At 50.7% G+C, this 27168-nt stretch overlaps 1 protein-coding gene across 1 annotated transcript in view; it reads left to right on the top strand.

Annotated features, from left to right (window-relative positions):
• The window catches only part of Rptor (regulatory associated protein of MTOR complex 1), a 339150-nt gene that overhangs the window by 125819 nt on the left and 186163 nt on the right, over nt 1-27168 (top strand). Inside the window, 2 exon segments of the mRNA XM_047544108.1 lie at nt 5075-5197; nt 5199-5234. Coding sequence (XP_047400064.1) covers nt 5075-5197; nt 5199-5234 — 159 coding nt within the window.

Below are 27168 nucleotides of genomic sequence, written 5' to 3'. Positions count from 1 at the left end.
CACAGTGCTGTGACATTTAATTTAGTGTTTCTCATTTCAAAGCTCTTAAAAATATTAATTAATTCCTGTCAACCCCAGGAGGTGTATTATTAATATCCGAGGTGCCTTTCATGCTGGTCCATTAATGTGTCCTCTTGGTATGATAGGTAAGGAAGCGAAAATGAGGCCAAATCTTTTTTCTTTTTCTTTTTCTTTTTTTTTTTCAATCCCATAAGACAGACTTTGCTGGGGCCAAGGTCAGAAATACGAATCCCTGGTCTTACTGATGTCCCTGAGTGACTTCTGCTCTGTGGCCTGATATGTGTCTTGGAAGAAAAGCACTGCTCTTTAGGAGTGATCTCAGGAGACAAGCAGCGGTTTTTTCAGTGGATCTGAAAAAACCGTTTTTCATGGATCCTAGATCGATAGCTGTGCAGGGGAGAGGGGAATCGAGCAGAGCCCTGCGGTAGCAGTGGGTGTGAGCCAGACTGTGGTGCAAAGGGGCGCCCAAACGAACTCCTAAAACTCCTCCTGCATGGGCCAGTGGTCCGAGGACGGCGTGTGGGCTTCAACAGTGGAGCCGGCCATTTAGGGCGCCTCGTCTTTGAGCACCTCCATCTCCTGACTTTTCATGGGGAATTTTCCGTAGCCTGGCAAGGCAGCCACAGCAGGTGGACACCTGACGGGGAGGCTCCCAGGCATGGGCTCAGGGTCTGGGTGCTTTCCCTTTTTCCTTTTGTGACTGCTGGTTGGCAATCCTGTGCACCTTCTCTTCTGGTCTGTCTGCAGCTGATGACTTTAGAAGGTTTCTCTGACTCTGAGAAATGTGTCCTTGTTAGTGAGGAGTGGTGTCAGTGGGTATGAGGAGAGGCAGGCATCCGCCGTCTCAAGGCAGACCCTCAGCTGGGCCACAGGGTAGGCGCAGGTGATCTGCCTCCCTGGTGGAGCTGTGCTTGCAGGACGCTGACTGCTGACTCCTGCGTGAGCCCGTGCTGTGGGTGGTTCCAGCAGGCCAGCGTGGCGTTTTGGTGGTAACTTGGTTCAGAGCCATGCTCCTGTGCTTTCTGTTTTGTAAGGTGCAGGAACCATCAGGAAACAAGCCCCCATGGGTGGAGAGTGAACATGCTCACCAAGACGCACTGCTGTTTTCGTCACTTTGGCCCCATGACACTGCCCTGGGTGGAAGCCGCTGGGGGTATGGCGTCTCACAGGCTTGCACGGAAGAAACGGTTTGAGGGTGAAGGCCTCCCCTCCTTGCCAGAGGCTGCAACGCTCCAGAGGCTTCCCTGCCTCTTCTGCTCTGGCCATCTCTGTGGGGGAAAAGGGGCCTGTCCTCTGCAGTCAGCTTCCAGGTCCCCAAGTGACTCTGATGCAGGGGAAGGAGAGTCCTTCCTTCCTGGCACGTGCTCTGGCCTGGCCCGTGCCCACGTTCCCCACGTGTAACGTGACAGGGGAGAGTGTCCTGGGCACACGCTGCACCAAACCCACAGCGCCAGCCCTGCCGCTCTCCAAGGGGTGGCCACAGACAGCCAGAAACCACCGCGCTCACAGGAACCTGCTCTCTCCATACCATTTCCCTGGTATTTCCCTTGGTGGTAAATAAATTGCTTTCAGATTTTTCTGTGCTCACAGAAAATAAATAGCAAATTCAGACTCTTTTTAGCACTTATGAAAAATAACGTTGCTGAGTCCTGCCTTTCTGTCTGGACCACTCCCTGCATGGCCCTCCTTTGTGGAAGTGGGGCCCCCACCTGCGCCAGCTCCCCAGTCACAACTGCCCTGGGGCTAACAGCTGTGGCTTCTCCTGCTAACGTGTGTTTGGAGTACCCGTCCTTATTTCTTCCTCCTGAGCTGATCCATCTCACAGAGCACTTGGATGAGGAATGTATAGGTATTTATTTGATTTACATAAGGCCCAGAGCAAATAACTGCCCAAATGGGATGTGGTTTGCTGATTGGTTGGCCACCGTTGCAGCTGTGAGTCAGAGGGAGCCCCAGGTTCTGGGTTTTTCGTGAGTCCTATCTGCTGACCTGGGTGATTTGGCCAGGCAGGTGGATTCACGGTACTTTTGTGAGCTCTCTGTTCTTCTTTGGGCTGAGGGAGGCGGCTTGCTGCTGTGTGCGTTGGCAGCAGTCTCCGCAGATTGACCTGTCCCCTGCGTCTGTCATCTAGCTCTCTCCACTTCATATTTATTTTCCGATTTCAGAATGTACTTACTTGTGTGAATGTAGTTTTAGAGGGCATGTAGCTAAGGTCGTGGCGTGTGGAGAGAACGTCTCCTGCTTCCCCTGGAACCTGGTTTTTGTTCGCCAACTCTCTCATCCTGTTTTGCAGGATTAAGCAGAAGCCAAGTGTTAAGGACAGTAAGACTCAGCATCCTGTTTCAGGCTTGCCCCAAGCACAAATAAACAGTGCATCAGTGATGATCAAGGGTGTTTTCTCTTTACCATTTTCTTGACTCTTTGTTTTTATTTTTTGGTGCTGTGGATTGACCCCAGGGCCTTGCATGTGCCAAGTGTGAGCTCTGCCGTGGCACTGCGCCCCAGCCCTCTCCACTCTTCTGTGTCTCAGAACTGCTCAGTGCACAGACCTGAAGTGCACTGTGGTGCCCGGCATCCAGGTGTCCCCACTTTCCAACATTGTGTTGGCCTTCACTTATGTCACTTCAGTGTCTTGTAGGAGTTCGCCATTTTGATTTGCTTCCTTACTGATTATCATAATTAACGTCACTGACAGTCTGATAGTCACTCAGCAGCTAGTGGCTAGTGACTGAGTGTGTTGATAGTTGTGGAGAAGACATGGTGCCCTGCACACTCAGGTGTCGGTGGTGTCCACCTCAGTGTACATGAGTGGGTCGTGAACAGCTCATGTCAGCACAAAGAAAGGACCACTTCCTGCTGATGGGGTCTAGGAAGGAATTTTGTCAAAGAGCTGGGCCTTGAGCAGGCTCTTCCGGAACCTGTGGGTTAGACGTGCTGGTCTCTGGGCAGCAATGCCCATCTTCCCTGCCCCGCACCAGCATCCCACCCTGCTCTCTCTTGCTGCTCTACACCCCTCCTTCTTCCAGGTGGACTTGAGCTCCCGAGAACCAGCTTTGATAGAGCCCCCACGTGGTTGTCAACACACCTTGCTTGATGTAGGAGAATGAACTTGAACACAGGGCATTGTGTCAGCTTGCTAGCATGCGCTCCTCTGTGACACTGTTTACTTTGCAAGCAGCATGGTCCTGAGGGAGGAAGCACTGAAAGGGGTTCCACCCTGTTGGTCCTGACCCTGCCACATCAGGCAGGGCCCCCAGTTGTCCTGCAGTACTGTAAGGCTGCTTCTGGTGAGTTGGTTCATGGCCTTGGATGGCCTTTGTTTCCAAGTGCAAAACAACTCAGGGAGCCTGTGAAGCCGTTTGCCTTTGCCTTTCTAGCTCTCATCGTCAGCTGTGGACAAACAACTGCAGTTGAAGTTGGGTCCCTCCTGTCGCTTTTTCGCTCACATGGAACCTTGCTCTTCTGCCCAAGGCCAGGAAACCTGGAGCTGAGCCGTCTGCCTCCCTGGCCCTCTGGCTCACCGCCCCTCTGCTCCTCTGCGAGCAGTGGAAACTCAGGCAGCCAGTGCTGGCCAGCCCGGCCTGGCCAAGAGCTCAACGCTGCTGCTCATTCACAGGCTCTGCTGACCATGTGCTGCCTTCTCCCTCGGTCACTCCATGCATGGGCTTTGTGCACTTTGTTTCTTTTCAGTGGTGAGCAGACACACAGCCTTTAAGATGAGAGCACTCACCTGCAGGCACGCTCTGTGCTGTTTCCAGGACACCATCTTTCTGAAGAGCATGCTTCTGCTGCAGGGTATCCATCTGTCAGCGGGGCACTTCTGTTGACTTCCTCATGTGGCGGGGATCTCACACTCATTGCTTCCACTGCGCCAGCCAGGGTGCCTGTACCTCTGCTCTCTCAGTTGTTCTCTTTGGGATTTACCATGAAAGGGCTGTGTGACCAAACTACAAAGCAGAGACCTTCATCACTGGCTTCACATCCTGGTCACGCGGCTCCTCTCTGCACTCACCTGCCCCCCCAACCCAGAGTGCCTGCAGGTCAGCACAGCGTTCAGTGAGGTCAGCAGTGAAGACGTTCTGATTGTGTGACTGCTGCTGTGAGAAGCAGGTGACGTGCGGCCCTGGCTCCTGGCTCTGCCAGTTCCTTGGTCTGTGGTCTTGTGTCCCTACCTCGCCATCCTGTTAGAGCCCTGGCTGGGGTCGGGGTGTCTGTGGAGCCCCTGCCCCCTGCCCCCTGCCGCAGATTTCCCTGGCTTTTCTTGCTTATCTTTTTTCCACATGGATCTGAGTGGGCAGCTTGTCCAGTTCCTTGGAGTAGCTCACTGGGATGTTGGCTGGGACTGCCTGGGATGTGCGAGTGGCCCTGGGGAGAGCAGGCGTCTTCAGGACAGCGGGCACCGACCAAGGCAGGGTCATCATTGCGTGTGCCCAAGCCCCGTGTTTCCTGGAGAGCGTTGGCAAGTTCCCACCATGTTTTGCACATATCTTTCTTTCCGAACGTATTAAATCTTCATACTTTGTTGGTGGGCTTTCTTTGCCACAATGCCCCCTGTTTGTTCTTTGTCTGATTTTCATGTGGTGGTTCCCAGTCCTGCTCATTCCTTGAGTTCTGTGCTGTGGACCCCCAGGTCCAGGCTGTGGCAAGGTGGGCTTCCTGCCGCGCCTTTCCCTAGCTCTGCTGTGGTGGTCGTGTGCACCGCAGGCCCTCCTTTCAGCAAGCTGTCTGTCCTGTGTTGTGGCAGTGCCTCTTGGGAGGGCCCCTGCTTCTGAGAAGTGCTTGGTACTGTAGTGGCAGCTGTGTTCCATTTGCCAGGTTCTCCCTGTGGATTTCCTTTGGACCTTGAAGTTGTTCACACTGATTGTGTGTCACATGAGTGAGTGAGGGCACCCGCCCTCCCCTGCAAGGGGGTTCCTGTGCAGTGCCCGAGGCGCAGAGGCTGGGGTCTTGTCTGGGGCCACACACTACTAACTGCAGACCTCTTGCAGAAGAGGGGTGCCTTCCAGCTGTTCTGGGTTTGTGATAAGCCTCTCGTTCTTTCTCCTGCCCACAGGCCCGATACAAGCAGAGCCTGGACCCAACTGTGGACGAGGTCAAGAAGCTGTGCACGTCGCTGCGCCGAAACGCCAAGGAGGAGCGGGTTCTCTTCCATTACAACGGCCATGGCGTGCCCAGGGCCCACGGTGAATGGCGAGGTCTGGGTCTTCAACAAGGTGGGCCCACCCTGGGAACCCTGCCCTCCTCCCACTAGAGGCTTGTCCAGTTGAGTTGGTCACTGAGGTCGGCTCCCCATAGCTCCTGCTGAACTGTGTGTGTTTCAGCCAACCAGAGAGCAGTAGACGAACAGGAACCACAGGCCGGTTCCCTGGTTGGTTGTTTTGGGGTCACCTCTGTTTCAGTGATTAAAGATGAAAGGTGATGAGGCACAGGAGCTGTTGCAGTTGGAGGACACACTGGTCATTCTCAAAGCACAGCATTCGTGGGGGCTGTTGGCAATTTCCTGTGGAAGGGCCCCATGAACACTTCCCTCTAGTCTCAACAGTTACAAGTTTGTCAATTTTATCAAGAGTTCTGTGTTGAGAATCTATGATTGTCTTGGAAAATAAATCATTCTGAGTTTTCTAAAGAGCCCATGCCCAGCCACCCTGCAAGTGCCACCTCAGCCTCCCTCTCTGAGTTGAACTCGCAACCGTTTGCAGTTCCCCAGGAGGAGTTGAGAAGAGGGGAAGGATTCCCACCTTCCTGGGCTGAGCAGGTGTTCTGTCCCTGCCATCTGGGTGAGCCTTTGGTCCCTGTAGAGCAGCTGGCCACACTGCTGTCTCCACCCTCTGCACAGGCAGCTCTGGGGTGTGCAGTGGGCCCCCTGTGTGCTCGAGCACTGGCCAGGGGTCCAGCAAACACGAGTTCTGGTTTGCTGCTTACTAGCTTTATAACCTGGACAAGTGCTGATCCTTCCTGGTGCTGTGACCTCCTGTGGAAACTACCTCTCCATGTCCTTGTGAGGACTGAAAGAGGTGTGACAGACAGTGCATTGCAGGCCACTCAGCTTCTTGCAGACAGGGAACTCTAGACACATGTCCGGTGTCCTGTGTTCTAGTGTTTGGCTCAGGGGGTGGCGTGGAGAGACCTAGAGGAAGACTTCAGGACCATGGACAGGAAGGCAGAGCAGGCCGGGTGCTGGAGGTCCAGGCCCGGCTCTGCCTGCAGGGGTGCTGTTCTCCCCAGGAGTATATATGAACCTTAACATGTGCATTGAATGTCAGGAGACTCACAACTGTGATCACGACAGATGTAGAATGGAAGGAAAAGTGGCACAGGGAACTGTCAGGCTCCACTGGCCACTTCAGGGAAGGAGCCCCTCAGCTTTGTGTGCCCTCCTTGACTCACGCTGGACAAGTGGTGCCAAGAATTCTGAGCCTGCCATCACCATGCTGTCCTTTATATGTTCTCCTTGCCTGCTGGATATGCAGACACGGGGCCTGGGGTGTTCTCTCTGGACGGATGGGGACTGTCCTCAGGTGGTATTCTGCGTGTGCTTTTCGTGCAGTCTTCTGCCCTGAAGATGGGTCCCTGTTGCCCAAACTGGGCGTCTTCCTCATTTCACTGATGGATGCCAAGCCTTCTCAGTGCCTTCTGAGCAGGGGATTTCGAATGGGTCCCCTCTTCTCCTGTACTAAATGGCACTAGTGTTTCAGTTGCCACCTTCCTCAGCATGTGCATCACTTTTGGTTGCTGTGACAGAATACCTGAGGTAAACAGCTTAAACAGGGAAAGATTTATTTGGCTCCTGGTTTCATAGATTTTAGTCTACAATCACCTGGGTCCTTGTTTTGGGGCCTGTGGTGAGGTAGAACATCACAGCAGAGTGTGGTGGGGCAAGGAGGATCGGACAGGTGACAAATTATGCCCTTTGAGGACACACCTCCATGACCTACTTCCTCCAAGTAGGCCCTGAAGTTCCCCCCTCCCACTTGCCCTTTAAAGTATGAATTCATCATTGGAGCAACCCACTGTGAGGTCAGAGCCCTCATGATCCAGTCACCTTCCAAGGCCCACCTCAAACCCTGCTGCTCGCATTGGGGGCCAGACCTTCGGCACCTGAGCCTTGGGACGGTTCAGACCCAAACCACAACCCTTGCCAACACTGGGTGCTGCCAGAATTGGTGTGTATTTGTATGGGTTGGGTGGGTGTGTTGGGAGTTTGAACTTCACTGGTGACTGTTGAATGGCACCCTCTGATCTGTGGGCTGGCAGTGTGGGCGACCTCTCCTACACACTGCTGGGCTCCTCCCTGTTCCAGTTGAGCTGCTGGCCCTTTTCTTGCTTATTTGAGGGAATTCTTTGTATTCCAGACAGTAATTCTTTGTCATTCTGTTGGACTGTGACTGTCTTCTCTGAGATTATGGCTTGCTTTGTTTTCCTTATTCTCTTCATGGTGTCCCTTGGTGGACAGTTCACTGTGATGTGGTGGCATTCCTCTGTCTCTTCTTTGTGGTGTGGCCTGCTTTTTACCTCCTGGAAGAAGACTTGCCTTATGCCAAGGTCAGAAGTGTCTCCCGTATATCCTGTGTTTTTCATCTATTGCATTTAGGTCTTTACTTGAAACTGATTTCTTCCACGCAGTGTGAGGCAGAGGTTCAGGTTTGTTTTTGGAAGTGAGTACCTCCCTGTTCTGTTATCATTCGATGCCAGCTTTGAAGTAAATCAACTTTTGTGGGGCGTGTCCCTGAGCTGCTCATTCTGTGGTGAGTCTGAGTTTCCTCCTGGAGTTTGGTTTGCTTGGTGGAATCCTGGCCAGTCTTGTTCCTTTGATCATCCATGAAATATTGGATCCATATGCCACGGGATGACCTGGCTGGAACTGCTGCGCTGGCGGGCAGCTGGGGAGGAGTCGCTTGGCGACGGCATCGTCTCGACCTGCTCTGTGTGCCACCTTCCTCAGAAAGACTCAGTGCTGATTTTCTTCCTCAGGCACATGGGAAGGCAGTTGGTCTTTACTGTGTGTTGTGTGCCAACCTTCCAGTTGTCTTATTGATTTTAGTAATTCTTCAGGACATCATCTTGGACTTTCCTAACGGACTGTGATGTCATCTGCCAACAGGGACAGTCTTGTTCCTCCGACCAGGTGGGCCTTCTGGCATCATGCTTGTTTCCCGTGCTGGCTGGCACCTGCTGGAGATCCTGTCGTGTGGGCATGCCTGCTGCTGTCTGTTTTTTAAGAAGTCAAGAGCAGATGAGGGTGTTTCTGAAGCCATCGTCCATGTCCGTGTGTTAGTGTGGTCACATGGTTTTTTCCCTGACACTGATAATGTGTTGTGATAGTTTGTGGCTTTCTAATATGACACACACCCTTCTACTCTTGTGATAACCTGTTCTTTATTATGAATTTAGTTCAGTTTACTACTATTTTGCTTTGTATTTTATATCTGTGCTCATGAATGAGAATTACTGGGAGTTTTCTTTCTCTTGCTGCCTTTGCCTACTCTGCACATTCAGTGTGTCTGTGGCCTTAGGAAACAAACTGGGGACATCTCTTGCCTTCACACACACTGGAAGAGTTTCTGGAAGGCCTGAAGTGGTTTGCCGTCAAACACTTGGCGTGGCAGCTGCGGAGAGGCTGTCTGGGGTCTTTGCTGTGGAGAGACCCTGCTGCTGGTCTGGGCTCCTTCACCGGGCAGGCTTCCAGGGACTCCCGTCTCTTCTGTGGCGTGGCCAGCGCATCCTGCCTGCAGCTAGCAGCCCAGAGTGCCCTCGCCGCCTGGCAGTCCTGCGTCTGCCTCCCCCACCACCCTCCCTCCTTCCTCCCTTTAGTTGTGTCTCTTTCAGAGCACTCAGTAGAATGACAGAATCAAAATACCAGCACCACCAGATGCTGGTGAGGATGTGGACCATCGGGATCTCCACTCCATGCTGGGGGGAGACCCAATAATAAGAAGACAAAACCCCATCTTTAAAAAAATTTTTTTTTAGTTATTGATGGCCCTTTTTTTGTTATTTATATGTAGTGCTTAGGTATGAACCCAGTGCCTCACACACGCGTCAAGTGCTCTGACACTGGGCCACGACCCAAGCCCCAAGCCCCTGATCTTAAACAAGGGCCAGGCTAGGGATGTGGCCCAGAGGTGGAGCACTCACCCTGTCACACATGCCCTGGATCCGAACAGGCACCTCACAGAAGGACACGCAGGTGGTCCCTGAGGAATTCCTTATGCATCTGAGGCGCCGGCCTTTATCAGACACGGGCCTGGGTCTGTGTTCCTCCAGTGTGTGGTCATCGTGTCTTCCCTTGCCCGACGGCACGTTTCCTTGAGCGCTGGCTGGTACCCCCTGTGCTGGGCCACAGCTCCCCGTTCGCCTCCTGAGCGACATCTCGGCCCCTCCCAGGTTTTGGCTGTTGTGAGTGAAGTATAAGCGTGTGTGCAGGGTTCCTGTGGACTTGTCTCCTCTCACTTGTATCTGCAGGAGCGTGAGTCCTGTCTTGGTGAGTCGTGTCTGGCTTTGCAGGAGCCACCGTTCCCTCCAAAGCGCTTGCATGCTCGCCTCCCCACTGCCGTGAAGCGGAACCTCCCAGCCACCCACGTCTACCCGCATTTGGCGGTGCTGATTCTTTGGATTTTTATCCCTTCTCTTGGGTGTGTAGTGGTTTCCTGATATTACTTAATCTGTAAGTCTTACTGTTCATCGATTTGTGATGACATATGACATTGAGCGTCTTTCCATGTGCTAGTTGCCACCTGCACTTCTCTCTGGAGAGGGGTTTGGATCTAGGGCTGTGCGTACCAGTCAAGTGGTCTATTTCTGAGTCACGTCCCCTGCCCTGCCCACTTTAAGAACAATTTTTTTAAAAAATCTTATTATTGTTGAATCTTAAGAATTCATTATACATTGTAGATATCAGTCCTTTATCAGATATTTGTTTTATATGTACTCTCTCCAGTTTGTGGCTGTTGTCTCATTTATGAACTGTGAATGTGACTTTTTTGAAGAGGGCAGACCAGTCGTTCTCTGGAATGTAACAAGCTCTGGTTTACTGTTCTGTTTTTTTTATGAGTTTGTCAAGCTGGATCAAAATATGAGATGAGGCATCCTGCTGTCCACAGAGGTGCACTGTGACACAGACATAGGAAGGTTGAAAAGAAAGGGAAGTTCGTTTTTTTTTTTTTGGTTTTGTTTTCTAGTTTTTTTTTTTTTTATTGTAAAACACAATGGGATACATGTTGTTTTCTCTGTTTGTACATGGAGTAAAGGTGTACCATTTGTGTAATCATAAATTTACATAGGGTAATGTTGTTTGATTCATTCTGTTATTTTTTTTCCCTTCCCCCCCACCCCTCCCACCCCTCTTTTCCCTCTATACAGTCCTTCCTTCCTCCATTCTTGCCCCCCTCCCTAACCCTAACTCTAATCCTAACACTAAGCCCTCCACCCCCCATTATGTGTCATCATCCGCTTATCAACGAGATCATTCATCCTTTGGTGTTTTGAGATTGGCTTATCTCACTTAGCATGATATCTCCAATTTCATCCATTTGCCTGCAAATGCCATAATTTATCATTCTTTATGGCTGAGTAATATTCCATTGTATATATATATACCACAATTTCTTATCCATTCATCAGTTGAAGGACATCTAGGTTGGTTCCACAATCTGGCTATTGTGAACTGAGCAGCTATGAACATTGCTGTGGCTGTATCTCTGTAATATGCTGATTTTAAGTCCTTTGGGTATAGGCCAAGGAGTGGGATAGCTGGGTCAAATGGTGGTTCCATTCCAAGTTTTCTAAGGAGTCTCCACACTGCTTTCCAGAGTGACTGCACTAATTTGCAGCCCCACCAGCAATGTATGAGTGTACCGTCCTTTGGTTTTTTGAGATTGGCTTATCTCACTTAGTATGATATTCTCCAATTTCATCCATTTGCCTGCAAATGCCATAATTTTATCAAAGAAAGGGAAGTTCTGTCCTGCCAGTACTACCAGCTGGCCAAGTAAGTCACTTCAGGATGAGCAGCACTGTGGGGGTGACGGGGGCCTTCCTAGCGACAGGCCATTCTGTCACAAGCCGTCCTGTGTCTTCACGTGCTTAGCATGAGTTTGAAACACAGTTGAGTGGACCCAATTAAAGTGAGAAATAAACAAAACACATGAGCCTCGCTGGAACTGTGAATAGCCTCCTTTTCAGAATCAGTAGATTTCAACTGATATTTAGAACTGATAGGTAAAATTAACAGTTTAAAAAAGTTCCACTTGAGGAAAACTCCAGGCCTCGCTCATTTTTATTACTCCCCCCACAAAGTGAGCAGTGTTATGAACCACCCTGCCTCAAACACTCTGGACCCCAGACACACACCAAACCCTCGGCAAGCACAGGTTCTAAGGCACTGTGCACACCAGTGATGAGAAGGGCAAGGCAGCGTGTTTCCCTGATGGTGAGACTTGACGTTGTGCACAGAAGAGCCCTAAGTATCTGGAGAGGAACTAGCATGAGTCAGAGTTTGAACTGAATGGTAATGAAAGTACGACTTCAAAACGTGTACAGTGCAGTTAGTGTGGAAACACACCTTTAGCTCTCATCTTAGAAGCAGCGAGAAAGCTGATGGACAGAAATTCAACTGGATGACGTTCTGTCATCTGGAGAGTGAAGCTTTTCATCATCTATGATCCTCATGGGTGGAAAATAGGTGAGTGTTTGTAACGTGAACTGCTTGCTCACTCTCCACCCGGAGAAGCGAGCCGTCTGTCTACAGCACTGCATGTGTGACGGCAAGCGTCTGAACAAGCACGGTGCTGCTGTGCCCTCAGCTGCTGGCCAAGTGTTCTTTGCTTTCTTTTTTGCATTAGGCATCTCTCCTCGACCCTCTTCTTGCTTTTAGTTTTGTTTCTTTTCCTTTTTTATCATTCTTAGAACCAAGCTCTAAGCTCTAATAATTGCATCCCAAAGTGCATTTTGAGGGTCAGTAAAAAGGTACAAGTAAAATTCCTCAAGAATATAAGAAATATGGTAAATTATAAACTAAAAATTAAAAAATACCTGTAAGAAAGCGAAAAACTTTAAAACTAAATCTGTTTCCTATCTTAAGACCATAGAAAATGAAGAGCAAATTAAATTCTGAGTAGAAAAAAAGAAATAATAAAGAGCAGAAATCAGTAAAATAGAGACAGAGCAAGAAAGTAGACTGACACAGCAGGCGCTGCCCTCTCCGGGTGGCCCAGGCAGGGGGAGCCCGGGCTTCCTTAACATCAGGAGTGAAAAAGGTGTCACCACAACCCTGCAGACCCCACAGGGGTGGAGGTACGCTGGTTTCAGTTGAAGTCCTGAATCAAAGGGGCAAGTGAATATATGAACAGCCCTCTGTTAGTCAACACAGCTGCATTCTTGGAAGCAGCTTCTCACCTGGGGCACGCCAGGTGTCCACTCCCTGCAGGGCAGAGACTTTTCTCTCACTCATGGCTGTTCCTGAAGTCCCGGCTGCCTTCCCTGCAGACGCTCAGTGAACGCTGGCTGGCTGGAAATGTGGGCATTCTGGTTGTGGGGTCTTGCTGCCAGCAGTGCTCCCTGGCCTCCACAGGCACTGGGCACCTGCTCCCTCTCCTCCTTTTTCTCCATGACTTTCCCATGGCCCGTATGTGTTGTCTCTGTGTCCCATTCACACCTGAGCTCCATGGGCGCAAGGGCTTTGTGTTTTGAATTCCTGGATCTGGGTTCTGAGGCCACAAGTCCACACATGTCACATGACCAGTCAGCGCTGGACCAGGCTACGGTGTGGTCAACACACAGGAGATGGTTTGGACCTGCGGTCATCTTGGTTCATTTGTTTCTTTGCTTTTGCCCTGTTAGTTCCTCCTCTGGTGGATTCATCTTCCCTTCACAAGGCCACCAGGGTGGCTACTATTCGTGTAGACAGATAAACATAAAACCACGGGAGTCTGTGCAGTCCTGTTGCTAAGGCTTTCTACCTGAAGACCTACTCTGCCCAGAAAAGCAAAGCACTTGTCGTATGCATACCCTGTAGGGGGTGCAGTGTGGGATTTGAAAGCCCTGGAGCATGCAAGTCTTGACCAGAGACATCTTCCCTGTAAACCATTCATTCTGCCTCTGATTCTCTCCTCCACCTCAGCAGAAAGCCAGGGTCTGGGCACTGGGCATATCCTTGTCTCAGTTCCCCTGCCCCTCCACTCCCTGGTCTCTTTCAGGCTGTGGCCATTAGGACACACTGTGGGACTGGGGGGGCCACATGCCGCTTGGACACCCACCTAGTTTTTGAACTCCTCTTTCCCTCTTCGCAGAGATGGGTTTTCCCACTCAGTACATTTTCTCCCCTCTGCTCTATCAAGTCCATTACAACAGAGGCCATTTCTGTTCTTGGCATGCACATACAGGTACTAAACCCTGTGGCCTTCCTGTCCATGTGAAGCCCATGCCACCTCAACTGGGAAGGACAGGCTGCTCCCACATCTCCTCCCCTCTGGATTTCCTGTAATGGCTTTACATTTCAGTTTAAGATGATTTTCTTTTTCTGCTGGTCTGCCTGTTACTTATTTACCTTTGCCAGAAATACGTTCAGAGACCAAACCCTTGGTCTTGGACAGTCTAGCCACTTCTAGGCACCAACCGGGGAGTACCAAGGAGAGTACCAGGTCATTGTCAAGGAGAACAAAGATGGAAAGCAGAACCACTGGTGGTAATGACTGGTTGTAGGCCTGGGTCAGACAGAAACTGGTGAGCACTTCACAATGCACAGGGAGAAGACGGCCCTGTAGAGCTGTGCCGGGCTTGCCAGCGGTGGTCAGTGAGGCCCCAGGAGGCCTCCTGGAGAGGGGCTGCTGGCCATGGAGCCCCTGCGCTGGAAGGTGGAGGGGAGATCTCAGAGAAACCGGATGGCTCAGAAGCCAGCATGCGTTGGTTGGGACAGTAAGGAGCTCTGAGCTGTGGGAGCCTGAGGTCCAAGCCAGGGATCAGAGAGAAACAGGGAGAGATGGGGCACTGGTTCTGAAGCAGAGCACGTCCCCCAGCGCGCCAGGTGGCTTTCCTTGCTCTCACTGCTGCAGTGTGAAGGCTGGCAAGGGAGACCAGTGGGAAGCTCTTATGTTCATGTAATAATCAAAGGTGCTCTGACTCTGGCCGGTGGCTGAGCTTCTGGAGTGTTCAGGGGTCATTGGGCAGTGCTGTGGTGGGCCCTGGGAAGAGGTCAGGGCAAAGTACACAGCTGAGACTGGACTGTGACCAGGAAGAGGCGGCAGGGAGGAGGTGCTGTGGGCATTGATGCCCAGGTGGTGTTTAGACCTGGGGCCCTGAATGTGGAGTTGAGAAGTGGAGACAGTGGTGCTGCGAGGAACCCCCAGCTTACAGTGATGGGAACTGGGTAGGCGAAGCTTCAGGGAGGCAGTGGAGCTGTGTTCGAATGCACCTCCAACTCCTGTTGGGAACTTAACCCCTAAATTTGTATGCCGAGGGTATTTGGAGGTGGGATCTTTGGAAGTGTTTAGGGTGAGATGAGGTCGCAAGGGTGAGTCCTATGGTGACATTGGTGGAGAGAGCCAAACTGGCAAGCTTGCTGTCTCACCGTGCGAAGCCCTTGCCTTGTTATGCAGCAAAGAAACCCTGCAGACCCTGGCACCTTGACCTTGGGTTCCCAGCCTCCAGAACTATGGGAAATGACTTCCTTCCCTCTAGATGTTACGCAGTTTTTGGCATTCTGTTATAGCAGCAGGAAACAGACTGAGACAGGTGGTGTGGCGGGAAGCCCAGAGAGGGGCAGCTTTTGGGCAGGAGAGACTGGTCTACCCCAGTGGATGCAGATGAGATGCAATTAATACCCATTTTTCAAAGGAGTTTGTTCCTGGGTAAGGAGAGCTCTCGATTTTCCAGGGAAAGTCGTTCAGTTCTGAAGGATCAACTCCCAATTTCTGAGAAATTCTAAGTACATCTTCTTGCAAAGAGCTGGGAATGTGAATCAGAGTTCTTAGCCATATTATTATGCATCCTCCCGAGGGCTGATTCCCATCAAGCACCTCCAGGGTGTAGCTCCCTGTAACTCACAGACAGGAACTGTAGTCTCATCTGGATCTGTCACCACCCTCCCTTCCCTGAGCTGTGGGCGTATGTGCATGTGCTGTTCTCAGAGGAGAGAGGAGATTTATCTCCCTTCTGCAGGGTGCGCAGCATTTGAGCCAAAGGCCCAGAAATGTTGCCTGTCCCTAAAGTGGCACTTGTAGACCAAGTGCGGCTGTTGACTACTTCTGGAGTGTGGCCGCAGTCAGCTTCGGCTCTTCCCCTCCTCAGGTGGGAAGTTTTTCATGGGTTCCGGGCTTTGCTTCAACAGCGCCTCTACCTGTCTTGTTATGGCCACTCACTTGCTCCTGGGCTGGCCTTGCGCTGTCCCCTGTGGGGCATGGTTTTGACACAACAGTGCCCTGGGATGCCCTTAGTCTGCTGCAGTATGTATGAACAACTGCCGCAGCCACAGGAGGTCATAGGTTTTAAATATACAAGTATCTGAAAAATATATCTCTGATTTTTACACAAGTAGTATGTACACCAAACCACAGGCACCATTTGCTAAAATGGTTACTTTGTCATCCTGAGAATGCAGTAGAGTCCAAGAAAAAAGGCCATTAGTTTTTATTGTAAACTTGAACCCTCTTTTCTGTGAATTTCTAGCATTTCATGTTTGCTTACAATAGCAGAAGTCCATCAGCAAAAATTCCATTTCCTTGGGAGAAGTACTAGAAAATCTTAGGCTGTCTGTTAGAGTTTAAAAACTGTTTTCTTTCTTTCTTTTCTTTTCTTTCTTTCTTTCTTTCTTTCTTTCTTTCTTTCTTTCTTTCTTTCTTTCTTTCTTTCTTTCTTTTTCTTTCTTTTTAAAGTTACGTCCTTGATGTTAAAGGGTACAGAACTTTAAACCATATCTTAACCAGTTGCTCACATGGCCTACCTCTGAAAGCTCTCGTTGGAGAGCCACAGTCCTCAGGACCATCACAGCGCCACCGCTACCTGGGGTCTCTGTGGGACCCGGCCATTTGCCTTTTCCTCATGCCTTCCAGGGAAAGGAAGCTGCTGCTGGACTGGGCTGGGCCTCTGAGTCAAGACGCTGCAGGTGAGATGTGCACAGGCTTTGGACTCTCTGATGTGGGGTTCCCGTGCTGCCGTACAGGGAAGAGCTCTCCCAGACTCGCTGCTCCCGTCGCACTCTGGGGTGGAGGCCTTGCCCAGTGAGCAGGAACAGAAGGGGAGGGTGTAAGGAGGTGAGAGGCGGGCTTAGGGCTGCCCTTGATGGGGAGGTAAGCCCCGGTGGACAAGGTGGGGCCTGCAGTCCCCTCTGACCCAGTGATGCTCTGGGGAGCGGGTGCCTTGGGTTCCCGTGCCTTGCGTCCCAGGGTTCAAAGCATGACAAAGTGCAGCAGAGCAGAGCCACATTGTGTGGACTGCAGTCCATGCAGCCTCGTTTCTGAGGCTCCTCGACAAGAAGCAGAAACCCCTGGAGAAGGAGGGGCACAGTTGGTAGACCTCATTGTAGAGGAGGGCATGGCAGGGATCACCCCCTTCCCACCCACAGCTGGCGCAGCAGCACGAGAGACCTTGTCTCTTCCTGTCCCATGCGCCTGGGACGCTGCTTCTTGGCCCAGGAAAGGAGCAAAGCAGCGGAGCCCCTGGGCATTGAGGTCTGCAGGCCGCCTGCAGACCTCACTCCAGCCTGCCCTGCAAGCGCATAGGAAGCAGCCCAGGGGACCTGGGCATATAAGAAAGGCTCCAGGGGCGAGGGTTAGGTATTTTGATTCATCTTTGGAAAGGTGGCAGGTGGAAAACTAGCTTATCTTATTTTGTTATTTATCTTACAGCCTGAGAAAGGTAGAAGGAAATCCCTGCCAGAGCACTTCTGCCAGCCAAGAAAGAGCAAGTCCCCATTATCACTCAGTTGCTTTCTTCCCTGTATTTGAGGTTTTCGTTAAGCCAAGGGCAGAGGTCCAGCAGCTCTCCCTGTACCTTGCAGGTGGCTTGTGTTGCCAGCCGGGACTCAGGCTCTGCAAGCAGGGATGGAAAGTGCATTCTTTATTTCAGTCACTTGAAGATGAGGAGACACATAGCAAGATTTTCTTTTAACTAGCTTTCAAGTCTTTGATTTTAAAATTCATTTTATTTTTCAAATGATACAGAAAAGCATAAAATGGACAATAAAAATTCTTCTCTTGTTGGGCACCAAAGATCTGGGAAATGTGGTTCAGTGGTAGAATACCCATGGGTTCAGTCCTCAGCCAAAAAAACAAAAACAACCCCCCTCCCCCCCAAAAAAAAAACCAAATCAGTTATTTCCTTCCTTCCCAGTTCCTGCCTATTCCCTAGTGGTAATTTCTATCATGTCTTATGTATCCTATCAGAGGACAGGATTTTTATTTTTTGTGGTGCTGAGTTGAAACCCAGGCTCTCACATATGCTAGGCAAGCTCTACCACTGAGCAATGCCCCCTGTCCTGGAAGAAAGGCAGGTGGGTGAGTGGCTGGGTGGTGGTTAGGTGGGTGAGTGGCTGGGTGGCGGTTAGGTGGGTGAGTGACTGGGTAGGTAGGTGCGTGGGTGACTGGGTGGTGGTTAGGTGGGTGAGTGGCTGGGTAGGTAGGTGGGTGGGTGACTGGGTGGTGGTTAGATGGGTGAGTAGCTGGGTAGGTAGGTGGTGGGTGACTGTGTGGTGGTTAGGTGGGTGAGTGGCTGGGTAGGTAGGTGGTGGGTGACTGGGTGGTGGTTAGGTGGGTGAGTGGCTGGGTAGGTAGGTGGTGGGTGACTGGGTGGTGGTTAGGTGGGTGAGTGGCTGGGTAGGTAGGTGGTGGGTGACTGGGTGGTGGTTAGGTGGGTGAGTGGCTGGGTAGGTAGGTGTGTGGGTGACTGGGTGGTGGTTAGGTGGGTGAGTGGCTGGGTAGGTAGGTGGTGGGTGACTGGGTGGTGGTTAGGTGGGTGAGTGGCTGGGTAGGTAGGTGCGCGGGTGACTGGGTGGTGGTTAGGTGGGTGAGTGACTGGGTAGGTAGGTGGTGGGTGACTGGGTGGTGGTTAGGTGGGTGAGTGGTGGGGTAGGTAGGTAGGTGGGTGGGTGGGTGAGTAGCAAGGTAGTAAGTAGGTAGGTAGATAGTGCCCCTTCTATGTAGTGTTTTTCAACTTCCATTTTTAATTCACTTGACCAACCTTCTGTATTATTTATTCTTTTAAATATTCTTTTTTTAAAAACGCACATGCCAGACATGATTTATGAAGCCCCTGTGGTAGCCACTGGCTGCTTCCAAGCCTTTGGTCTTGCAAGCAAGTGTTGTGCTAATGACCTGACACTTATCCCCGAGCGTCCTTCTGACTGTGTACCCAGAAGTGGCATCCCCAGGTGAGAGCCGTGCACCTGCAAGGGTGTGGCACCGCTGCTTGAGGCGGGTGCTTTCTTCGCTCCCCAAGTCTGCTTTCACCTCCGTGTCCTATGATAGGTGCACATGGAGGTCTCGCTCCCATCTGAGTTAGGGCCGCTTCCTGAAGTGTCTTGGTGTCTTGGTCTCCAGCCCTGCTCGTGTCTGCCGTGCACTGACTTTGGGGTGGGGCTGCAGGCGTTGGGTTGGCATACCACAGTTGTCTGTGTGCCAGCCTGCATGTGCCGAGATGTTCCCTCCCGTCACATCTCTTTCTTTCTTTTTGGCAATACAGAAGTTTAAATTTTATGTAATCAAATTTATCAGTATCTTTCCATGTGGATTTTTGGGTTTTGTGAAGTACTAAGAATTCATAATGCCAAAGTTATTTTTAAAGAATGTATAGATTCTTCTAAAATCTTGTTAGTATTTTTTCACTGTTAAATGTTTTACTTAGAAAAATATATATTTGCCCCTGTACCTGTCCAGTTCATGAAATAGCACATTATGCAGGGTAGGCCCTTTCTCTTCCTCTGGTCTCCTGTCTGCCTTTTTTCTCAGTGGCAACTGCTGACTGGATGGGGGATCAGTCATCCCCAGGTGTCAGTGTCTTTAACACATAGATGCATGTGGTTTTATTTTTTTTGTATGGCGATTAAACTCAGGCGCGTTCAACCATTGAGCCATGTCCCCAGCCCTTTTATTGTATTTTGTTTATAGAGATAGGATCTTGCTGAGTTGTTTGGGGCCTCACTAAGTTGCTTAGGCTGCCTTTGAACTTACTGTCCTCCACCTTAGCCCTCCTAGCTGCTGGCATCATAGGCATGCGCCCCTGCACCCTGGATGTGTGATTTTAAACAGTAACCACGTGCACTAAATAGCTTTCTCCACGTGTGGCATCACTGTGTGGGAGGCAGTTTGCTTCTCCACACCTGTTTGTGCACAGGCCCCGTTCCCAGCTGGGGAAGCGCCTGTGGGTTCACCTTCCCTGCTGAGCTGCTCCTAACCACTCAGTGGGGAATTCATTTTGATGCTCAGACTTGAGTTTTTCTCTGAGCAGGGTTCTTGCGGTGGCTTGTATGTCTGATGCGCAGCATGTTATTGGTGAGGACGGGCTGGTAGCAGCTGATAAAGTGCACTGAGTTCCTCGATTTCCAGGGCAGGAAGTGAATGTTCATGTTTGGGTGCTTATGACTCATGAGTTAGGTGTTTAGATACTGTGTTGTGATTCACATTTCATTTTAAATATTATGTTTAATTACGCATGCTTATTTTATAATATATTTACTGTAGTATTTATTGTTGTTCTGGAATTATTAGTTATGTAACTAGGAATTTTCCTCAGCAAACAGGAAAAGCATGGAGGTAGCCAGCTCTTCTTTGTTCCCTGAGAGTGGCTGCACCTGCCAGGTGTTTGCAGTTGTGGAGTATCCAGACTGAACCTGCTGTGTGTCTACAATCCTTACACACGTGCTCACGTGGGTACTTGCACTAGAGGCATGTGCAACATGTGGTCTAGTGTGGGCCTCCGTTACTGTACAGAGAACTGAAATAGTCAACTTAAAGAGAAAGTTTCCTTTTGGCTCACAGTTTTTGGAGGCTTTGTCCCCTAATGGAGTAGCCCGTCACCTTGGCCTGTAGTGTTTCTTGGGTGCTGTGCATCAAGGTGGGAGTGTGTGGCAGAGGAGGCCTGTTCACCTGGTGCCTAGGAATGAAAGAGAGGAGGAGACCAGGGTCCCAGGGCCCCTTGGAGGACACGTCCCCAGGGTCCTAACTCCTTCCACTGGGCCCCTCCTCCTGAAGGGCCATCACTTCCCAGCAGCACACTCTGGGGAGCAGGCTTTCAACATGGACCCTGGGCATTCCAGGCCCACACTCCAGTAGCCACGGACCTGGTGGACCTGCAGACCATGGCCCATGACTGGGACTTTAAAATCAGTTCTGGAAGGAACTTGACCTATCCACAGGCCCATTCCCTGGACAATCTGCCTCTTAAAAGTGCAGTCCTTGATTTTGTGCTTGCACAGGTGAGTTGTGCTTGCTGCTATTCTATGTAGATGTGCAGCCTCTAGCAGAGCTACCTCTTCTGGCTCAGCCCTGTGGTCCACACTGTTGTGCACTGCTCTCACTCATTTCCCGTCAGATGAGGATCCCCTGGGAGGTCCCACGATTTATGGATCCATTCTTTGTTGGTGGACATTGGGGTTATTTCTAGTTTTTATTTCCAGTTCAAAAAACCCTTCTATAAATGCTTTCGCCCTAAAACAGGGATCAAAAAAGAGACAGGAAGAAGATCATAAAGAACTACCTGTGGCCTGTGGTGTCCTGAGGAACCCAGTGGTCAGGGTAACGTGGCAGGAGGAGGTGGCCGTGGTGATTCTCAGCTGAGGTGGCCTTGGCGCAGACCAGCCTGGGCTACCTCTGTGTAGGCTGACTGGGAGCCCACAGTAGGAACTGCTGCCCTTAGCCCAAGGAAGAGTCAGTGTGGAACCCGGAGCCCGTGGGCCTGGAGCCACTCAGCATGCTGCTTTGAAACAAGGGCACTTTAAAGTGGGCTCAAGGTTTGTGTGTTTAAGAAATTGTATCCTTTTTTATTGACCTCAGCCATCAGTTTCCAGAGTAAATTGTGTGTTTGGGCCTGTCGTTAGACTTGTGAGGATGGGCCTGCATGCCACCCAGGCTCAGCTTTTTCTGGCAGCACTGTCACCATTGCGTGGACAGCCTCCAAACTTTCGATGCCCACAGCCTGGGGGGGTCTGCCGTCCTGGTGGTTGCTGTGGACCCCTGACTCTGCAGTCATGGTGTTCCTACATGAAGCACACTGTGGATGTGTTTTTCTGTTTCCTGCTGGCTCCTTTTAGTCTTTCCATCCTGTATGAGTCAGGACATCTGGTTTCCCTGCCCTTGGCTCTGTGGTGGGTGGGCACAGGAAAATCTCTGTGAGGTCAAATCACCTGAGATGCTGAGGGGGTTGGAAGACATGTTGGAAGGCCACCTGTAGATGGGACCTGTCGGAAAAGGCAGAGGTCTTTCCTGTGTAGCCTCAGGTAAGGAAACTTGTGAAAGGTCACAGAAGATGAACTGCCCAAAGACTGAAATTGTTGTGCAGCAACATGGATGGAACAGAGGATGGTGTGCCGAGCGAAGTAAGCCAGGAACAGAAAGGCAAGTCTTGCTCCCAACTGCTCTTCCCTCTTAGACACCGGCACCTTCCTCAGGACCTCGCTCAGGCACCATTTCCACCCCCAGACATCTTCCTGCCCTGACCAGGCCTACATGGGTCCCAGGAGTCCTCACTCCCTGTTTTGCCCTGGTTGTGTTGCTGTCCCAACCTGGGAGTACCCCATGACCTGGACTCTGCATGTCCTTCTCTGCCCCAGTTCTGGGGTTATCACGGGACAAATGAAGGACTGCATGAGCATGACTGGAGTCACAACCAGCCATTTTGGGGCAGAAGGCACAGAGGAGGTGGTGAGGTGGGTGTATGGCAGATGGTCACCTATAGCCATGAGTGCACCACTGAGGTCATACAGCCCTGAGTGGCATCACTCTGACCTCAGTTCCTCTGGGCAGCTTGCTAGGCCTTTCTACCCTCAGGCCCTTCCTTTGGGGAATGGGCAGTGATAGGGCTGTGATATGTGAAAAACATGGTTCATGTAGAGCTTATAATGTTTTTGGCATGTTGTGATGTCATCATGTCACAAGTTTACTTTTCCTTTTCTCAAATTTTTAAATATAAGCTGTTAAAAGGCAAGAAAGTGAAAAGTGACCACCTCTGCAGAGAGTGGCAGCTGCCCTGAGCGTTTGCAAGGTGAGGGGTTAGGCAGTTACTGTGCGAATGTGAGACATCCCCAAAAAGCTCCTGTTAATGCAGGAATGTTCAGAGGTGAGATGATTGCACTGTGAGAGTGGTGACCTAATTGTTCCATCCTAGTTTGGGAGGTAAATATAGCAGGTAAGGCATGGCTGGAGGAGGTGGGTCCCTGGGGTCATGCCCTGGAAGAGTACATCTTCCTTGTGGCTCCTTCCCCTCTCTCTACTTCCTGACCCTGCCATGAGCTGAGCAGCTTTCCTTTGCTGGGCCCCTTCCTCTTGATGGACTGCCTCACCTCAGGCCCAGAGCAATGGAGTCAGCCATCTATGGATTGAGGCCTCTGAAACCCTGAGCCCCAAATAAGCTTTCCCTCCTCCAGGTTGTTCTTTTTGGGATTTTGGTCATAGCAACACAAAAACTGAGTAAAATAGTGTTGAAATCCATGGTTTTACATTTGATTGCCTTACATTTGACTGACATGAGCAGTAAGAACAGAGCAGGCTACTGGTGGTCACTTTTTAAGGAGCAGGTGGGAGGGAGGGTCCTCAAGGAATGAGGAGTTTTCAGAGGCAGTGGAGGAACTGCAGACTGAAGGCAGATGCTTGACGGATGTCAAGTGGGCCAGGCATGCCAATGAGGCCATTGGATAGTGTTGGGAGATATGCCTCTGCTTTCAGTCATTTCTGGAGAGGGGTTAAAATAGAAACTGGATTTAAATTTTTCACATTTGCTGTTCAAAATAATTTGTGACATATAGATTTGCAGATACAGTGCAGAGCTCTTGAACCTTCACCCAGCTTCCCTAGGGTATCTCAATGACCTCAAACGGTTACTGACTGCAGAAATGGATGTCATTGCAGTCCTGTTACCCAGACTTCAGACAGCTTGGTGGCACCAGTTCTCACACAATAATCCTTTTCTGTCCTGGGATCCTACCAGGAGGCCACATTGAATGAGTTGTCTGCCGCAGTCTTCTCCTATGTCTATATGTCTATGTATAGGTGTTCAATCTCACCTGTCACAGGTTGACACCTTAAAGAGTCCTGCTCAGGTGTCTGTACGCTGCTGTGCAGCTCAGGCTCATCTGGTATCTTCTTGTGCTTAGACTGCAGGTAGGAGTTTTGGGCAGGCTCTGGTAGGACTCTCCCTTACAGCACCGAGTTGGTATGTGTGCTGGTGCTTCTCATCACCGTTGGGCCACTCTGATGGCTTGACTAAGAGGGTGCTGCAGTTTCCCAACCACACATTGATGTTTTCTCCTCTGTGTCAGTATGTCATTAGGGAGGTACCGCACTGAAGGGTATTCTGCCCTCCTGTTCTAATGGAACATTCTGCTCCCCTGCTCTTCCACAAGTCTGAACTAGAATGCTCACCTCTGAGAGTCATTCTTCCTCCTATTACTTATTTACCTAATTGTGGACTCATGAGTGTTTTATTCTTTGAGTTATAATCCAACATTATCATTGTTTATTTCATTCAAATTTTTCCAGCTTGGACTACTGATAGCTCTTCTGGATTGGACCTGGTATCTTTTTTACTTTCTTTTTTATTTTTAAGGTATTTCGATTCTCAAGTTGTCCCACAGGTAGCCAGTGTGAGCCCCTTTAGGCTGTCACCTGTGTCCTTTGCTATGTCTCTGTAATTCTTTGAACACATTCTTACTTTCTGACCCTATACAAGGCTCCAGGTCCTCTGGTGTTTTCCCTGGAATCAGCTCTGGCATCAGATATTTCAGGGATCCCGGGTCTCTGGGAATGGTGCTTAGCAAACCAGACATGGGCTCTTGGTGTGCTCACTGCCACTGGGGTGGCAGTATTGCTAGGCCCTCCTGTGGGAAGATCTGAAACCTGTGGTGTGCACATTCATATGTGTTTGCATGTCTCTAAGTATAGAACTTCATCCTATGGTCCAATGGTGGGTGAGAGATAGGGACTAGAATAGGCTAATCTCAAGGATTTTGGTGTTGCAGTTGAATAGCTTATGCTTTTTTCTACTTTCCTCTGTAATGAGATTCTTGTAATAATAATTTAAAAAATAGTATATGGTTTGAGGAGGCCATTATGTGATGCCTTGAAGCAGGGAAGGCCACAGGTGGTGTTTTGTATTGGGAGGAGGAAACTTAAGTTTGTAGATAGGAGAGGGTTAGGAGAGAGAACAAAGAAGAAACAGAGTTTAAACCAGTGGAGTAAAGTATGAGAAATGGGAAAATACACAAAAGTCAATTGGAGTTGGAGAGCCTTTGATGGGTCACATTGGAGGCACACACCTTTCTTGGAGACGTGAGAGCAAAGGCGGGAAGGAGGGAAGGCAAAGTGCAGCGGAGGTTGCAGTTGGTGACTGTGAGTCAACTGTTGTCCCAGCTCTTTCCTGTTGAAGTCAGGAGTCAGGTTGTGTCCTGAGAGCCCGGGTAGACAAGGGCCACGGTAATGCCCCCTTTCTCACAGTAGCCTCTGCTGATACACTTGGTGTCTTATTTATGTTGAGGAAAATACCACCATAGGTGATCACAGGGACTAACAATGCCTGTCAGGCAGGATGTTTTCCAACTTGGGTGAACCACCTGGGGACCTGTGTTGCTAGCTTGGCCATCTGCCCTGCAGCCCAGGTGTGCCCAGGCACATGTCCCACAGCATTGTTCCAGGGAATGCAGGATCATCGCATCCCTGTGGCCAGCCTCCTGTGGGCTGGGCCCCCTGCTCCCACAGTGGCTGCTGCTGCACCATCCAGGGTGCAGTCTGGGGGCTGCCATGCTGTCCTGACCTGTCCACCCACAGGCCAAAGACTTCATAGCACCTTCTCCCTCTCTGGTCCCCTGCACATTCTGCCTGGCCCTTCCTGCAGGGTGGCTTGCTGGTGACCATCTGTTGGGAAAAGCCAGGCTTTTGAGGCAGCTTGCATTCTGTTTTGTGCTCTGAAGCTCAAGGGATGGAACTCTCACATTTCATCTCCAAGCCAGAACCCAGCTTCACTCTTCACCACAAGCCCGTGGGCCGAGCAGCGGGCCCTGCCCTGGTTGGGAGGTTCCACCTGCGAGGGAGGTGATCCTGGCTGGGCCTATGCGGATCGACTGTGCTTATGGTTGACAGGGTCTGTGGTGACAGTCTGATGAAGCGAGTGGGCTTTTTTTTCCCTTCTGATGTTTAATATAACCTGACAGATAAAGTGGATTTTAATGAATAAATTATCTGAAACCCATTTCTGTTTCTTTGTTTGAAATAAAAACATGGCCTTAATATGATTTTCAAGAGAAAGGAGAGAAGCTTTGATCAGGAATGCTCTGCACTTTTAGTTTGGGGTGGGGGTAGAACCAGGCCTTCAGAGCGCACAGGGCTCTGGATGCTGAGGCTTGTCTGGATGCAGGCAGCTTGTTGTCACCGGAAGAGTCCAGGGATAGAGAAACAGTTGGCTTCAGATGTGTTTTCTCTGCTTGCGCCAGCCTCTGTAGGCTCCTCCTACCGGGCTGGGTGGGGTGTAACTCGCCTCTGCTCTTTGCTGGTTTGTAGGTCGCTCATTCTGACTTGGAGCTTGACGAACTACCTCGCACCATCCTGAGGTGGGACGTGAGGCCCACAGGCTCATACCTAATAAGCAGTAACTCTCAAAGGTCATTTTCCTCACTGCAGTTTAATAGAGTTGGTTTTGTACTCCCTAAGGGGTATCGACTTCCAAAGTGAGGCGGTCTTCCTAAACTTAACATATGCAGCTCGTGTGTTAGATGAAATTGTCTCTCTTCCTGGGTAGCAGTTCCCAGCCATGTAGTTTCCCCTCAGGGACATTTGGCAGCATTTTTGATTGTCATACTGGGCAGGAAGTAGGCGACTTTGGCATGAGGTGGGTAAAGCCTACTTTTACTGCTGGACTGGTGCAGTACACAGCACAGCCCCCACAAAGTGATCTGGCCCTAGATGTCCATAGTACACAGAAAAGACGCTGTCCAGGGAGTGGCCACAGAAGCTTTTGCTTCCAGGGCCACCACACGCCACTCAGGCATCTGTTTAACCCTATGTGGGGCATTCTGGTGGTGGGATGGGATCAGAGTCCCTCATGTTTCAAGTCATGAGGCCAAGACCAACATAGAAGGTAAGTGGCTCTTTGCCACAGGGCCTCTTAGGTGGGTACCAGCAACTGGAGAAGGCTGCAAACCAGGTGCACCTGGGCAGTGGGATCCACTGGGTCAGCTGCCAGTGGGTCCTGGAAGATGGAAGAGACAGTCACGAATTTCCTAATGTATCAGTACTTCATTATTTTAATGAATCCCCTTGATTAACTTTGTGCCTAGATTTTGGCAAATTTAAAAAAACAGACTTGTTTCATGCTTTGCTGCCCATGGGCCTGTGCACCTTCACCCTGGAAGGCAGTGACAGTGACAGCATCTCTTGTATCACGGCAGTTGCAGGGATGGCACTGCTGCCAACAGGGTCAGGACCAGGGGGGTGAGCTGCGTTCAAATTCTCCGGGTCCTGGAACATGGTGGGAGGCACGTGAGCAGTGCGTGGTGTTTTCAGCAGATGCAAATCTGCCTGTTCCAGGATGCTGCTGCCATCTTTCTCCTGCAGTGTGGGGGCCCTGCCCCTCTAGAGGGTGCATCTGGGCCCCAACCCAGAGAGACCTTAATGTGTTCTGCTGGCTGGTTCAGGGGCCTGCCCAGTGTGGCACCTGCTGATGTCATCCCTCTTGCAGGGACTGTAGCCCTGGGCACTGCGAAGGGGTGGGCGGGAGGTCTGTTGCTGAGAGCAGAGTCTGCCCTGTCCTTGCTCTGAATGCCCAGAGCTACAGCATGGACGAGGTCCACGATGCCCTCCAGGCCTTCCCCTCCTGGAAGCGCCATGTTGGTTTGGTGTTGGCTCTTTTAGCCCATCTGTGACCTTCTCTTTGCTGTGTTCCCACGACATGCACTGGACTCAGGTGGTAGGGACTTGGTGCTTTACATTCATGGCTTTTCTTTTCCTCTGTATGATG

This window comes from Sciurus carolinensis, chromosome 3 (assembly GCF_902686445.1).
Source record: "Sciurus carolinensis chromosome 3, mSciCar1.2, whole genome shotgun sequence".
Taxonomy (NCBI): Eukaryota; Metazoa; Chordata; class Mammalia; order Rodentia; family Sciuridae; genus Sciurus; species Sciurus carolinensis.
The sequence above is the reverse complement of the archived record's forward strand: the minus strand, read 5'-3'. Positions and strand labels throughout refer to the sequence as shown.